General features: G+C 35.6%; 1 protein-coding gene across 7 annotated transcripts in view; it reads left to right on the forward strand.

Annotated features, from left to right (window-relative positions):
- LOC145680771 (paired box protein Pax-6-like) overlaps window positions 1-18,211 on the forward strand; it is a 559,249-nt gene that overhangs the window by 402,736 nt on the left and 138,302 nt on the right. For 6 of the 7 annotated variants that reach the window (XM_081751760.1, XM_081751763.1, XM_081751761.1 and 3 more), the window contains one exon: window positions 16,892-17,089. In XM_081751760.1, the coding sequence (XP_081607886.1) occupies window positions 16,892-17,089 (198 nt within the window). Of the gene's footprint in view, window positions 1-16,251; window positions 16,348-16,891; window positions 17,090-18,211 lie in introns of those variants that run through there. The other variant, XM_081751762.1, reaches the window with a different exon arrangement.

Raw genomic sequence — 18,211 nt, forward strand, 5'->3', positions numbered from 1 at the left:
AACGTACAAGATGTGCTAATTATTACAAATTTTCTTTTGTTTTTATTTATTTCTTTATTACCTGTTTCACTGTCATTCCTCAAAATATTTAATTAATGTTTGACTAATGAACGATTAATTTTTCAAGTCGTGTCAAATTAAATTTGTTAGTATAGGGTTATTCAAAAAGAGCGCCGGTTTTGTTACATCCAATTATGAACTTTATTTTTTTTCAAAACACACTTACAAAATTCATAAACATGTTCATCACACATTCCGATTTCAGGTATAGTGAATGACGTCGTGCATATAACCTCCTCTACTGCGCTGGCATGCAATAACTCTGTTCGTGAAATTCGCTATGACTGCCTGACTAACAGAACCATACTGTCACGAACCACCGCAATGTTTTGCTCAGAACGACCACTACAGACGACTGACAGACAGTTGCTGCTTAGCTCTCCGTTTTGATAGAAAGTTTTCACAATTAGCACACGTTGCGCTATAGTAATCTGCTCCATGGCTAGACAGAAACTGAAGAAATGCAAGAAATTCAGACTAAGGCGTCAATCGGAATGTTTGTGGGTAGAGCAACAATACAAAACAATGTCGGCAACCTAGAAACAAAAATTTGCCAGACGATCCAAAACCGGCGCGCTTTTTGGATAACCTTTAAAGTTGGTGCTAACGTACGTAAATAAGACAATCATTTTTATCAAGACAAATGCATATCAGTATATAGCAGAAAAATATTAAATTTTGTAATGCCTTTTTAGAAACATAACTTTTTTTAGTTTATGTCCGAGATTATGAGAGAAAAGACTTACCATTAACGTGGACTCCAAGCCAAGAGCCAATTGGTGGATGCACAGACCACCATGTAAGATCTACCCTCACAGTATAGGCTCTTTTCAACGTATCTCGCCTCCAAGAGAAGCTGTGTCACAGCACTACGTCACAGCACAGTGGCTCGAAATTATCGACGCAAAATGCTTGTAGAGTCCCAAATCTGTGGAAGCTGTATATTTCTATTACTTAGAACTAGTAAACACGTTCATCTCTCAGTTTAACAAGTTTAATCTGTAGTAGAAGGTTAGTAGTAGAAGTTTGTAGCCACTGGCAAATTACTGTGTAATTTTACACAATAGGCTACTTGTAAGTCTTCATTACTTTCACACACAGAGGAAAAACGAGAATTGGTCTATTGAGTGATGTCTGCATTTGAATCATTACTTTCATTGTCAATAACGCTGAATGCAGAGGGGATGTCTTCATTCTTGAGGTTATCTCCTTCCACAGCATGCTCCTACTTCTTCTACAATTCCCGTACTTCTGATAAGGAATGGAATCTCTTCCCGGCCACTTGCCTAATACTCGATATAAATAGATCAAAGGTTACTAGAAGCACAATATATTCCGGTTCGTAATAATTCTAGAAGATTGCCGAAAGTGGCCTTCCCGATTTATTTAAAAAGAATTCTCCTGTGCCTCATCGAAGAGCTGACTTGTTGATAAAATGGCATGCTGTATCACAGCCGATCCATGAATAAGTATTTTGTGACACTTTCCAGCATGTACAACCAAATATAAAGATGAAAAACAACTTGGCTGTGTCCAGTGAATAATCGTCGAAAGTCTTGGAACCAACATCAAGTCCACAGTTGTTTCCTGTGAGTACCACCGAGAAATATGTAATTAAATCTTCAGGGATGTTCATAGTTGTGAAGATTGTTTTGGTTACGAGAAAAGGAACCTAGCAGTTTTACCACTATTGCTTGTCCCTCTACTTCTTGCTTTGGGCCTATCAACATTCAGACCCATTATTTCTCTAAACTTTTCTGAATTTCCTTCTTCCGTTGTTTCATTATTTTCTTCTTTCTAGCTCGCTATGTCATGAAATTTAGATGATATGCAACACGTAGAATGCACTCAAAACATCTTATGTATTCATGTAATTAGTATCATCCAATGCGAAATGTGGATAAGTCTATATGTTTAATAAAAGCTCTATTCTAAATCATTCATTTCTCTCGGTGATGCTCTGGAGACATAACACACTTGAGGAGATTTGTTGTCTATGATCGCATTACATACTTTTCCGTCTACCATAATAAGAATGACCTTGTGATGCACAGCTGTATTCACATTTTATGGATGAACACTTTGCATCTTGTGTTCGATGCACTGGACTTCACGTACTATAACATCTTTTGTTTCTTTGCAAATCTGAAACCTTATAGAGTGGCAGAACCTGGTTGATGACATACGATGATTCTGCTATACTAAAGTTTCTTCGCTTCCAAAAAGAAGAATTGGATCGAAAGAAGTGAACAGAAGGTCTTCCGCAAATTGTAATCCAACATCTTGCTTGAATTTCTGCTTCTATACGCTGTGGCCTTTAGTTTCCACCACAACACCATTTAGATATTAATGTGAAGAAGTCAGCTTTCTCTCTGAAAACATAACTGACCTCGCAGTCTTTCATCAACAGACGTTCTACTGCTTTGTCAAGGAAAATTTGCACTTGAATTTCTGCACCGACATATAATACTGTAATGCCCTCATCTGAGACAAGTAGCAATCTTTCTTCTCCTCGATTAATGAGTGATAATTTGGAAAAATGACTTCGTTGCGTGTTTTGGCACCAAGACGTATAAAGTTGTATTGACTTTGGGTTAACTTAGCGTCGAGAAACAGCGCAAGTGCCTCTTCTTTGGTGCATGGTTTCGGTGAAATATAATGATTCTTTAAACTCATGAAGACATTTCTCCTTTTAAGTGCCTAATTGGAGTTTCCATAACCTCAAGAGGTAATTTTGTTCTGTATTCTCTTTCTGATTCTAGGAGACTCATTTTGGCAGCAAATATCATTTCCCATGTATCTGCAGATGTGTCTAGGTCTTCAGTTTCCCTACGTGTGGTTCAGTTACTGGATTCAATGAAATCCTTCAACCTGGATTTGATCGACCTTCTTCCACTTCAATGTTGTTGTCTTCGTTAAATTCCAGTTCTCCGACAAGCCATTGGATGCATCTTCCCAAAGATGTCATACTTTCTGTTACTGTTATTCAGTCTTTGATACATCTGGCTTCAGAACCTGGAAACAGTTCTCCGGATGTCCTTAGTAACGTGGACAGCGGGTGATCAACAAGACAAATCTGCGACAGATCTCAGGTCTGGACGTGTCTTGTTTGGTCCCTATGACAATGTTCTTTCATTTCTTTCATGTTTTTCATAAAACTTCAGCTTCAGTGAACAATGGACGTCCTGAAAATAAATTAAAAATTATAAGTTTAGGTACCCTATCACCTTGCACAATCATAAGGTTTCAAGAAATCGCAAACATCTCCAACTAAACATCCTGACTTATTCTTTCTGGATATTTTCACAGAACTACTGAAGAACACTGGGAACCACACTAAAAATTTGCAGATTGGTGGGCCCTATTATATAAGAAATTGGACTTTGTCACATTAAAATATTATGTTCAGGAAACGGTAAATACGCAATGTACTACGTAGCCACTTTGAATAGTTAGAGTACTTGAGACGTGTATTGATTCTTCTCCGCCAAGCAAGAATGATTTTTCTAACCAGACATTCTTAGTTAACAAACCATGAACTCGATTGACAAATACTCTATTTGGCATCTATTTTGATGCTATGTTCGCAATACGTAATTTCCACCTCTCCTAACTCACATAGTTCGTGTTACTGGTGTTCACTGTTGATATATAGTAAATTATGGATATTTCTCAATTCAAAAAGTAAACTTGTTCTTTGATTAAGTAACTTACAAAAAATAGTTTTGACCAGATTTTTGTCCAATTTTGAACTATTGCACATTACATTCAGCTAATTAATAACTTGTAAAACTCAAAACAGGAATTTCTGAATTGTTCCTCGTTATTTACTGAGAATGTATAGACTTATTCTTCCTTTGGTATAAAATTAGTACTAAACCGCACAATATGCCAACCAGAACTTGCATGAAAACCATTCATTATACTGTATTTCAAATTAAATTTCATCCATAATAATTGTAATATTGACCATGCTACACGTATGAAACCAATGCCAATGTTGTATTGGCCATACTTCAAGGGGAAGTTTCTCTTCCCTTCTTGACCTACATTACCCTTTCCTGAAAAAATACATTTTCCTAGGTAGGAGCTTATAAAGTACTTCACATAACAATAACCTTGGCATCTTAATCCTTGGAAGTTTCTTCGTATATTTTCCAGCAACCCCTCCTTTGGGTTCAAAATCAGATTTTAACATTGACTTATACAATTACGTTATGTCATGAAAATACTTCTATAAGAAATACGTACTTGTAGAACTTACGAGGGTAGGCCATATAGTTATTATTTTAATCATGACAGAGAGGAGCTAGGGATCTGTAATTTGGTTTATGGACGCGCCTTTCTATATACACACATTCTCCTCGTATCTCTTCCATCCATGTCACATGGATCCATGTCCATGTCACGAAAGGAGGTGGCTACTTTCGATGTCCGTTAACACCATCTGTTTAGTAATCTGGGACGTTGGAAGCAAACCAGGATCCCACCTTATTAATGACCTCCTCATAACCCGGAAAAGGGTCTACAACGCAAATTTTTCTCCATATTTGGGAACTGAAGGTAGTCAGACCGAGCCAGATCGGTTGAGCCGGTGAGGCAAATATTTGTAACCACATTGGCACACTAAGGTGAATGTTTCTGCTACTTGGCGCATTTTTCGCTAGCAGCAGTGTTTGCTTTCATAACATCTCATAACTTCTCCAGCAGGTTGCTGTAACATGTTTCTGTGAATTTAATCCATTTTTGTTAGTGATCATGATATGCCAATGTTACACATTTATGGTTCCAGAATACGAACAATATGTTCTTACTGGATGATTACTGCAATTTAGCCTTTTTGGGGAATCGAGAACAATGTATATTTTCATGGTTTACTCATTTATTTTGTTTAGGGTCAAATAGGTTCCAACATTCATCCATAGTCACTAATCTATTTAAAAGCACTCTTGTTCTTATGGCATATGCTAGAAAATGCCTTATGCACATTGTACATGTTACTGTTTCTGGAAAGGTGCCAACAATTAGGGAACCCACCATGCTGCCACTTTGCTGTCATGCAATAGGATATGTAAATACATAATTGACACACGTATGGTGAGTGAGATGTCTATCTATCATTGTCCAGTAGCACATCTCTATTACGGTTACGGTAAAAAGTTTCTCGCCTTCTCTCGTAGAAGCTGATGAAATGATTTCAGATTAGATTGAACTGAATGATGTGCGCTCAGCACATGGTTTTCAACACGGGAGCAGAGTTGCCATTTGCATTTGGCTCACTACCTTCAATGGAGCTCGCACTCAGACTCAGTACTATCAACAGTGTTCGCGCTCTGTCAGAATCGGTCTCACTATTGTTAATAGGACTTGGACTCACTAGTGTCACTAGAACTCGCGCTCACTTGGGCTTGGGTTCCCAACTATCAATTGGGCTTGCGCTCTCTTGGGCTTGGGCTAAGTACTATCAACAGAGCTCTCGAATTCGCACTCTCTCTCGTTCGGGTCGTAACTACCAAAGAGGTTCACGTTCGTTCGATCTTGGCCTCATTACTGTCAATAAGACTCGCGGTCACTAGTCACGATGGGACTAGAGCTTACTCATGGGCTCTCGGTAACTTACTAATGGTTGGGGATCGGACTCGCCAGACTCAATAATGCTTGGCCATACTCGAGTTTGCGCTCAGTTATCGAGCTATGCGTGGTTGAACATAAGCAGACTTCGGACACTGCTAGTCTGGAGTTTGTTACCTTTTTATACAAGCAACGTCTCACGATGCTGGACAAGCGGAAGTCCAGCCATCTCGTTTCTATTATTTTTTATATACTTGCATAGAATAGGAAAGAATGTGCCGTCAATCGTATCCCATTCCGGATATAGAGTAGACATGCAATAAGCTGAACCGATACTATAATTATGATGTTATATATATGAAAATTATGAGGAGTTTGAGGCGTGCAGGCTAAACATTCGGCAAAATTGATGCCATCAGACATTATATATTCATATCATGTAATTATGAAGCAGATATGCGTCGCGAAAATTTAGTCCATTACTTTTAACAAGTAGAATTAAAGAGGCAAGTGTGAATTTAATATAAACTTTGGCGTGCAAAGTTGAAACACACATTTGCCTCTTATTAAGCTCCTTTGTATTCCAGTGGATGGATGTACTTATGTATGCTTAGACATATCTACCTTCAATTATCAGCATTTCCATATCTACAAAGTAAAAAAAAAAAGTATTTAATTAGATTTTCAGACGCACACTACATTAAGTATATAATAGCATTAATGATTATTAAAAAGAAAAAACGTATACGGACACACTAGCAGCAGCCGTTTCCTCTAAATAAAATAGCCAGTGGTCATTTTTGTGTGGTAAGCTTGTTATATTTTTCTTGTTCTTCACGTTTGACAAAGGTATATATACATACAGCATTCTGTATATGACAACTTTTCTTAGTAAAATGGATAGTTGTAATGGGTGTGGGTTCTATAAGGAAAGTTTAAGCAAATTAGTCTAAAGTCATTATTAATCGGTATGTGTAACACACAAGCCGTTGCAGCTGCTTTCCTTAAATAAATAAATAAAAAGCGAAAATGATGGTCACTATCTGAACGAAATACGGAAGACCAAAAAAATCAACTGTATATGATTTCCGTCTTTTTTGTATATTAAAACAAAAAGAGACACATACACACACATAGGTATTCAATGACTGACTCATTACACCATTTGTTGCATACTGTATACCTAGGCCTATATGACGTGCGCTGCTTGTGTCTCATCTCAACCTTCCTGTCTCTTTCTCTTTCCAGCCGTCTTTCCAAGTTCAGTTTTTTTTTCTTTCTTTCTTTCTTTCTTGGTAATACCTGTTTTCAAGCGCCAGCACGCAACGTCTCATTTACACTTGAAAAGTAATCTGGTTTGTTCACTTATCCTGTCTGACCACTATAACTTTGATAGTTTTCCTGACTTTTCATATGTTTCTTTGTTTTATTTCTTACATCGCATACATAGTATGTAGTGTTATCCATTTCTTAAAAAAAAGAAAGAAAGAAAAAAAGAAAAAAACTCTTCTCTACCTAAAAATTGCATTTTGTTACTTGTGTGCAGTCCCCCCCCAGCCTCACTAAATTTTCATTTTATAACGTGGCCTTAAATGACGGATAATTGGTTTAAATGATGAAACTGCTTCCTAACACGTGACATGTTATCATCTTAAAAAAAAAACTTAGATGTTATTTATTTTATGATTGATTAATCGTGATTATGAAGGCCTTAAGATGTCTAATATAAAGAGAATTAGTAATATAAAAAAATATTTATTAAAATATCACAAGCAAACATACAATATTTTCATCAAAGTAACTTTACTACTATTGTTATTAGCTCCCAGTTCAGAATGGCTAGCATGCACGCTCGACTTGTGTGTGTAAAGTCTGGGAGCTTGGATCTTGGCAAGAGTGAGTTCTCATTTACTAATAAACAAATTAGATTCAATTGCATAGATTTGAATTGAACCTATATGATGTACCAAAGTCAGGGTGGTTTAGTGGTAGAGGGATCATCTGTGGTGCTAGGAGTCACTGGTTTGACCCTAGTCCATGTGAGTTTGTAGTGGACAACATGTTGTCCGTGGGTTTTCTCAGGACTCTCCCATTTCCTCCTATATTATCATTCCACCAATTTACATCACGCACATTCCCTTTCATTAATCTCTCTTCTTTCTTAGCCCAAAGAGCAAAATCGTAAGACATTAAGCTACAAATTTTGCATTTCATTTCATTTTTGAATATATGAAATATAGATATATAATGAATTCCTTGTCGGTTCAGTTGCTGTCTTCAAAAATTCATTTCAAATGGTTCTCCCGTTTTCCCTTAATGATGAGACTTACAACGAAATGTTTGAGATATAGATGTTTTACGATAATAATTGCTCCGTTCCTCATCGAATCTCCCCCCCCCCCAAAAAAAACCCTCCTTAGTGGTGTTTTACGTCACAAGTTCTATAGACTGTCAAAATTTCAAGTTTCTGGCTTAAGCGGTTGAGTGGGCTGGGCGTTGATCAGTCAGTCATTCGGAACTTCTTTTATGTAGAGAGATTATCGTTCGTCCATTGACACGAAATGACGATCAATGATTAATGTATCATTCTACTGCGGTCTATCTTTATTATATATTTAGCGGTGGATTTACCTACAATGGTTATATGATAATGCAAATGATATTGGTGTGATGTATTGTGTATGTTCTTACTTCTAATTGCGGATACAATGAAGAGGTATGCGAAATACACATTTCTACTCGATGTTATAGGCTCCAATCCAAGGGGGTCAGATGGGACCTGGCACCCTAAAATTCGCTTGGACCTCTCAGTTTCCGATATATTTGCTTAAATAGAAGATAATTTAACATACATAAATAAATGCTACCCCCCCTCCCTCTCTGAAGTTATACAGAAATCAGCGCTACTGTTCGATGGATACACTAGCCTATAAATGAGAATATTGTTATCTGCATATATACGTAATATCACTACATATTTGTTAATGTAGTAAGATTTATAAAGATGATTTAGTCCAGATTATAATTACAGTTAATACTTGTATAGGGTCTAACAATACTTGGAAAACAATAAAATACTTTTTATTGAGAGTACTACTCGGGTTAATGTGAGATCGGAAACTCACTTACTTCCCTGGAAATCGAACCGAGAACCAACGGGGCCGACTTTCCAAAATTTATGTGGGCGCATATCAATGATGGAACATGTTAACCTATATGTTTTTAGGGAAGTCTCGATATTTGGTTGATTTATTTTTAGTTAAAATCTTTTATGAACACTGGTACAATAAGGATAAGTTGGAATTCTCCTAGCTCAGTCGGTAAAACGGCGGACTTAGACGCAAGAGGAACGGGTTCAAACCCGGTCCAATGTAAAAATCTTGTGAGTGGGCCACACCCACAAGATTATTTGCGTGGGTGCCGGAGCCCCGGTGCACCCAGGTAGTCGGCGCGTATGCCGAGAGAAACAAAGTGTGCAGTGAGCTTTTGTTCTAACAGGGGTGGATCCAGAACGAGCTCCCTGGAGGGGGTAGTGAAAGATTTTCAGTTTACTTCTTTACTCTCTCGCTGGGCTTTTGCAGCACTGTTGCCTATGCCACTGGGAATTGGAGCGAACAACCCTTCACCTCCGTCCCAGGATCCCGCTATGTGTGCCAACCTTTATAGAATTTTAAACCTTTTGGAGTGCTGAATTTAATATTGTTCAATTCAGGGAATCGGATCGAAGACACTATAGATTTTCTTTATACATTCCATACGTGCTGCATGTGGATAGAATTTGGTAATCAATTAAGATAGACCACACAGCAAGTTAATAATAAGTCTTTTCGGTTGGTGTAGATTAATGAACAACCAGTGTGGCTAACACAATACACATTTACAATCATTAACCAGAAAACTGGAAATGTTAAAACATACCATTTTATGCAAATATCCTCTCGCTTCCGTTGTCTACTGTAGTTTTTTTTATTTTACTTTTAGAAAATAAAATAAAAAGCTAATATATGGAGAACAAAGAGAGCAAGCACGTTGGCTCTCTAATAATAATAATAATCTAAAGTGGATGCATTTCAATATGTACGCATGCGCATTTTGACAAAAATTTAGAAAAAAAAAAGATTCATCAGAGCTTGGCAAACAGTTGGCCAGCCAGCCCTTGACCATCAAACATTTTCTGATAACTCATCCGTGTCTTTATTTAAAAAAAAAAAAAAAAAAAAAAAAAAAAAAAAAAAAGAGGGGAGAAAAACGGGGGAAAATTAATTCTCATTACAATGAACGTTCGTAATTAGTAAAAATTAAACGATAGAAGCGGTAAGTGAAGTGGTAAGGGAGAATAAACCTGAAGATGAGGAATAAAAAAAAGTGGAAGTTCCTGAAAAAATCTAAAACATTGCTTCCAAACAATAGTGGATGAAACAAAGGAATGATATTACACACTGAAAAAAAAAAATCAGTCAATGAAGAAACATGACTATTGTATCTTGCTATTCAATCTTCGTAGACGGAAACAGTAGCGGTGAGTGTGTTTTAAAGGAGGTTTGGGAGGAGAGGAGAGAGAGTACGCATATATCAAACATAGCGAAAACAAAAGAAGGTTCACCACCCCATCATTCTAACTAAAGGATGCGAAATTATTCAAAGGAGATATTAGAAAAAAGAAAATGGTTTACATATCTGTTCATTTCCGCTCTCTTCTTTAGATAAATGAAGTTAACTACGAAAATTTTAAAAAAGGACAACGCCAAAAAAAAAAAAAATCTCCCTGTTATTGTTTTGGGTGATGTGCTGGTGCGTTGGCAGGTCGAAGCCTGTTTCGGATAAAAGGAATTCTTGTTAATTGTAAGGAAATATAATTGACAAAATGAGGGCATATAGATAATTATTCAAAATAAGGTGAATAAATTACTTTTTTTTTCTTTCCATCTCTGTATGGTTGGTTTTAGTCTATTGTCCTTCATCGAGCTGGTCGGTTTGGCTCTTTGGTCACTGCCTTTAACTAACCCTTTCCTTTGAATTCATCTGCACAGACACAAAAAAATTACTTATCTCCTCTCTGGTCACTTAATCTCCATTATAATACTCCTTTTTTTATTTTCCCTCATCATCCTCTGTATGCTTCATTTTCACTGTTGTTCCTGCATCTGTATTTTTTTTTTCGTTCTTCCCACCTTCCTCACATTCTTATCAAGTGTTTGGTTATGTTCCTCATTTACATAATTATGCACTAATGAACTAAAATTTCCTTCCTTACCTTTCATATATAACTATATATATATATTCAAATCATTTTTCTGTCCGCTGTAACCTCACCCTCTTCTCGTTTGCTCTTAGCACATTTTAATAAACTTTCTATACTCTACCCTTAAAACATTCTTTTTTTTTTCATGTCCTTTCTTTCGAAGGGACTTCTCAACTACCAAATTGTCTTTTTGCTTCTTACTACTAAAAAGTCAGCTGGCAAATTAATATTTATCACCACACACAACACTATTCCGCTTAATCTGAACTAAAATTATATTTGTTGCTAATGATACCATTTCGATGTTGTGAACATGTACAAGACAAACTCTTTCACGTTATATTTATGAAGTTTGTCTTTTCCAGTTTTGGACTTTCATCGGTGCAGAGGACCCGGGTTCGATTCCCGGTGGGAGCTCTTGTTGTTCGGATAGCATATTATGCATACGTCTTACAGCCTTTGTGCTGAGCGGGACGTTCAACTTAAAATCAATTCTTTAATTAATGAATCAATTTCCCTGTTTGGGCTTATTTTTTTAAAAAAAAAAGTTCTTTGAAACAACCATACTGATAAGTGCTAGTAGCCCAAATTATTTAGTCAATAGAGCTTTAGAATTTTCTTTTCTTTCTTTCTTTCTTTCTTTTTTCTCTCTTTTTTTAAAAAAACGAATAGGGGTCTGTAGAATGATCTGAATTTTTAAAAGAAACTAATAGAATCGTGTAGAACCTTCTAGAAGACTAATAGAACTCTGTTGATTTTTTAAAAAAGTTGTGGAAATAAATACGAAATTTGGTATGACTTTCCAAAATATTCTAGAAATGAGGGACTTCAAATCTTTTCCATAAACCTATTTTTCCCGTGTGAAGAACGGGGATTTCAGGTAGTATTTATATAAACATGAGAAGACATGGTAACATAATCGGTAAGGCGTCTACCTACTAGGTGGGTGACCCAGGTTCGATTCTCGGTAAAAGATGGAAACCATTTTCGTTCTACTCTCATTTCTATACAACTCTGAACTTCATTCTCCTTGAAATGAGTTCCTGAGGCAACTTGGAGAAGTAAAGGGGCCAGAGCGTGAAATGGGTTACATCACATCCATGAGTGCATAAGTCAAGATGTGCTGCCTCTATTTCTTCATACAACTAAGAAAAAGTGCAGCTTTTATCTCCTCATAGAGCTAAGTAAATGTGCAGATTTTATCTCCTCATACAGCTAAGAAAATATGCAGCTTTTATCTCATACAACTAAGAAAAAGTGCAGCTTTTATCTCCTCATATAGCTAAGAAAATGTGCAGGATTTATCTCCTTATACAGTAAGAAAATATGCAGCTTTTATCTCGTACAGCTAAGAAAAAGTGCAGCCTTTATCTCCTCATGCAGCTCTTGGAATTTTTTGGCCTGCTCAAAAGGAGGGTGACCTTTACTTTACTATATACAAACCTCGTGAATAGGCTGCAATGGCCACGTATGAAAAACTAACGAATTTCGAAAGTATGAAAAACTTTACGTAAATTAGAAAAAAAATCTATTTTGAAGCCTAAATAAAGGAATTATATAATTTACGCAAGGCCGTAATATCATCTAAATATTTTGTACTTCCACACGAGATGACATGTTGGAAGCGGGCAAACTAGCACGCTTTTATTGTATCGATTACAATATAAATCTAGAGAAGGTCGGTTTCAATTGCAGAAATACAGAGAAATAGAACGAAAAGGAAGCATGATCATTGTTGTATCGTCTTCCCTCTTTCCGCTCAGCCCCTCATGCCTGATAGTAGACCGCAAATCACGCACATACATGAACATGAGTGCAAATCATGTAATTAACGTCGAAACCAGAGAGTACAAGCCTTTGCAATTTGTTCTAATGTAATTTGCAAAATAGTCTACAGATGTACGCATTCTATATCTTTTATCTCTTTCGCTGTACCATTTCTCTTAGCTTGCACATGCAAAATCTTTATAATGTTATGCTCTGTATTATCATGGAACTTTTATCGTTCTTTAATCTTCATCTTTTATGAAGTCTACAAGTAATTCTGTTTGTGCATAGATTAAACTACTACATGATAACTTTTAATTTAATTTATGTGCACACTAGAAAACTAACGTGGTAATTTATTATCTTTGTTTTACTTAATTAGGTAAAATATATTGTCTCGGTGATGTGTAATACATGCGTTACAGTTGTAAACAAAGGTAAGTGTTTATGTGAGCTTACGAATAATAAAATTTCGTGTGCGTGGCTTTTCTCGGGGTTCCCCCGTTTCCTACTACTTTCTTCATTCCACCATTTCATTCATTATCTTAATAACCGTCTCCTTTATTGCTTCGAAGCATAATCGTATGACGTTAAACTATAAGTTTCACTTCATTTGACGATCAGTAAATTGGTTTACATGATGTAGTTAGTGTGGCTTGTCATAGGCGAGGTCAAGTCGCCGTGGAGGTTAGATACTGTTCTAGCGTTTCTGCGGTGGATAGTACTTTTGTAAGCACGAAATATGTGTTCTCACTGGCGTCTCTGGTATGTAAAACTGGGGAAGGGGTACACCAAAGAAAGTGATTTAAATGGTAGTACTTAGCCCAACCTGTTTATTATCTTCGGTTACATTTGTCACCTTTCTGCTTACCTTCACGGACCCTGTGAGACATATCAAGAACTCTTATAATCGTTTCACAGCATGAATATTATATTCCAAATAAATATAATTATTTTTATTTATATGTTATTCTGTCGTTAGTAAATAAATTAAATTAGAATAGAATATTGAATATTTTGTACTTCAATATATTGGAAGGAACGCGTCACCCCCCGTCCCTTCCGCTAGAGACGCGTGTGTGTATATTATCGATATGATAGTAGATTTCACAGCAGAATCTAATAATATTAAGTTGTTAACGTCAATTATTAGATATCAAAAGTATGCTATGGGAAAGTATCAATACCAAATGTTATAAGAATAAATCTGTTCGTTTGCCTGTCGATAAATAGATCAAAAACAGTAAAGGATAACATTTTTAAATACATGAATTGAATGCCCGAATATTATGTTTCCTCCCTATCAAAACCCTTATCCCTCCATCAAAACCCTTATCCCTCTATCAAAACTCTTATTCCTCTATCAAAACCCTTATCCCTCTATCAAAACTCTTATTCCTCTATCAAAACTCTTATCTCTCTATCAAAACCCTTATCCCTCTATCAAAACTCTTATTCCTCTATCAAAACCCTTATCCCTCTATCAAAACTCTTATTCCTCTATCAAAACCCTTATCCCTCTATCAAAACTCTTATTCCTCTATCAAAACTCTTATCCCTCTATTAATCCCCTATCCCTTCATCAAAACTTTTATTCCTCTACCAAAAACGGAAATTGTAGATATGATTTCGTAGCCAAATGTTGTGCGTTCCTGGTTTTAATATTAATTCACATACAGAGAAAAATAATATAAGATAATGACAAATGTTTTCTTGAATTGCGCTTCGGCGCTTGCGATTCAGCGCTCCAAGAATAAGAAGGTTCCACTTCACGTTTGCTCTGTTTCTATTGAAGACGAAAGTATTAGATTCAACCACTTCCGTTTAAATATTTTAAGCAAAAGCGGTAAGAAATAGGGAAAATGGTTTCTGGTGTGAATTAAGCGTCCCACGAATACGTTCAACCTTCATTATATCCCTATTGGAAACCAGGCGTGATAATTATTCATTTCCGGTTTCAAGATCGGAACCTGTATATAATTGGGAAATATACCGTAATCTTACAGTGGAAAATAAACTCACTTGAACTTACTTGTAAGGTATACTTTTACTGCAACTTAGTCTGCATATTCTGAGCTCTACAGTGCTGTGCGCTCGATTTTCCAGTGAAGTCCATAATTGCTAGTGTTGATCCGGTATAGTGAAGTGACTGGAAACTACTTGTATTTAGATATCGTTAAGTCCAGTGAAAACGTCACACAGGGGCAGAGTGCTTTCCGCGTAATATATCTACGAAACACACACTCTTTGGATTACCATTGTTCTATATGTGGTGTATTATTATTATTATTTTACATTATGATAACACTGCATTATTCATTACAATAAATATTATTATATTATGGAACAAGAAAGAAGCATGCGACATGCTAGAAAATATCTAGGCTTGTAAACCAGCTGTAAGACAGCGTACTAAAGAAGCTCCCTACCTATTATGTCGTGAGTTAGAGTTGTCTATGAGTCAAGATGAGAAAGAATTTTCGAGATGAGACAGGGATTTTCCAATAGAAACAGAAACACTCTCAAACATGAGACATCACATTCACGATCTTCGGAGAGAGACAATCTCAAGTTTCGTCTTGTAATAAACTCTAGTGAGAATAAAGATATGTGTATGATCGTGTGAGATATTTTTGAATACATAGAGAGGATATATTTTGAGTATGAGTTTTGTAAACACGACTAAGATGCAAAACGTCAAAATTATAGATTCTATCTATCTAATGAATTCGTTCATGAACATACTGATTTCATTGCAGTAAGAAAGCAACATTTTGATCATAGTTGCCTTGCTGGACTTCTTTGCAATTTATGATAGGACGATTTTTTTTTTTTTTTTTGTCTCACGATATTACATGAATAGACTGATGGATTGTTTATAAGTTTGTTCATAAAGTATTTTATTTGCCTTCTGTCTTCCACAAGCGCGTACACAGATATTTTTGTTGGGGAAGATCCAAGTCAAAAGATCGGAGGGATTTGACCCTTGGGAGTATATTATTTAAAAAGAGATACAAAGTTTTTTTTTTTTTTTTAGGAGGGTGAGAGACTAGTTCCAGTAGACACTCCTGCGGATCCCTATTATTATATTTCCAAAAACATTAAACGATGAAAATTTTTAAGGGATTCTATGTCATTGGTTCTCATGAACAGTTGACCATTGTACTTTATTAAAAGGGGGATTATTATATTCCCAAAAACATTAAACGATGAAAAGCTTAAAATTATTATACACTCATATACTTTGTGATGTCTCCTTTGTGAAAGTTCTATTAAAAAACAAAATTAACAATATAATCCAACTACGGAAAAGAAAAAAACAACACGTCCTATGACATTGTTACAAAAGAACTAGTGCGCAAACGGATTTTCCAGTGGCATCAAAATATATTAAATAAAAACTTTCAAAGTGATGGTATCAAAGTATATTCAAGGTGATGGTATCAAAATATATTAGATAAAAACTTTCAAGGTGATTATTTTGAAAAAAAAATTGAAAAAAACATATTTTCCATATAATAAAAAGAAACCAGCATAAACAGTGCCTTTCTAAATCCAAAATAGTTTTTGTGATAATATAAAACCTGGCGTTTTAAAACAAGATGGATCATTCGACCTGCACCCGCTAATAGTGTAGTTTGGTATATTCAATCTGCATCCAGGATGAACCAACCAGGACTGACAGTCGTGAAGGGAGGCCTGAGTTTGTGAGTATGCACTGTGCTGATGAATTTTGCATGACATATTGTCGTGAAAGGAGGACTACGTAACATTTAAAAACACACGAGAGAACCAGGAATTTCTTCTTGATATAACTCCAACCACTATACTTCTTATATCTTATATCATAATCTTGTAATATTATTTTTTTCTATATTATTATCATCTAAGGTGACGGTTTTAATAAATACCCCAAATGAATGACACTTGTCCTTTTATTAGCATTTTAATTACTTAACGTGACAATTGATTGTTGCTATATTCAGTAACACATTAGTACATATTACTATTTTTTCATCGCATCTGTAACTTGCCACCCTAAACATATAAAAAAGCACTGTATTTTACTGTACACTCTAATATTACTGCTACTGAATTGCATCTAGGTATATCGTATAATATTTATAGTGTACATCCATTATGTAAAGACGGAATGTTCTTACAAACGTAGAAATGGCCCAGATATTGTAAAATGCTACTATATTATGATAACTAATATCTGAAACTAAGTTATTATGTATTCTTTTCCAGTGCCACCTCCCGTTAGCGGGTCTGTTGCCCCCTCCTCAAGTTCTATCCCACCGCCACTTAGAGAACTCTATGGGACTCATCCTTTGGCGTCTCTAGTATCGCAGCAACGACTTCTAGAATTATCACGCTTTGGGTTACGACACTATGACCTAGCACAGCATATGCTGACACAGCAGGGCGCTGTAACCAAACTTCTCGGTAAGTACTTCTTTTTTATTATTAATATTATTTTTAGTACTTTCTCGATCAATGTGTTTGAACTAGATTAAACTTCGTCCTCAAACAAGTCCTGCATTTAAAACTCAATAATATTAAACTTTCAATACCGAATAGAATGAAAACTCAATTAATGTGAATTATTTGAAGACTTACAAAGGATTAAAAGAATATTGAATTCTTATAAGCTACAATTAATGCACTAATATCGTTAAATTACTTCAACTTGTCATATTGCTGTTTATTTAATCGTTGTGACAGTTGCAAGTCTTGTACGTGGTTTGAAATGTTTTTCATTAAATTAAATTCTTGAGATTAGTATATTAGAAGAAGGTAAGTGTAGGAAATACTCTTTTATTTAAGTTTGTGACTTTATATAAATACAGATCGGTACAATTCAATTTTTCATATATATATATATATATATATATATGTGTGTGTATATTTGATAAACTTCACTAAGATTCTGCTCTAAACGTGCAAACTAAATTTCTTCAAAAAGTATCTTTCAACAAGTTTTCATTGTATCTCTCTCTTCCTACTACATATATATATCAGTGTGTTTCTAAGTGGTATTGTACCGCAGTTCGGGACACAAAATCATACAAATGCAATGCAAACGAAACATTGTATCACAAAATGCGATACAATTACAAATATGATTTCTTACCGAAGTGAGGTACTTCTGCAACAAACAGTATATACCTATCAGTGTCTTTCCCTCAAGACAGAGCGGCTTTCTTTCAATGTGATATATAGTAGTAAACGTTCAATGAATAATATCTGCTCGCTCGAAAACCCAGGGTTTGCCCGATAGGTATATTTTAGACTCACAATAATATAAAATAATTCTCTACGAACTAACACCACACAATGGAGACTTATCATAGAATTGGTAACAAAGATACCTTTTCCCGTTAGGTATATTGTAGACTCACAATAATATAAACAAATTCCCTACGAACTAACACCACACTATGGAGACTTACCATAGAATTGGTAACAAAGATACCTCGGGTACTTTGGCATTTATATTTTACCTGGAAATAAAACTTATTAATGAGATTTTGAGATGCAAGACTGTTCTGCCTTTTGTCATTTCAT

The sequence above is a fragment of the Thermobia domestica genome, chromosome 3 (assembly GCF_964235325.1).
Source record: "Thermobia domestica chromosome 3, izTheDome1.hap1.1, whole genome shotgun sequence".
Taxonomy (NCBI): Eukaryota; Metazoa; Arthropoda; class Insecta; order Zygentoma; family Lepismatidae; genus Thermobia; species Thermobia domestica.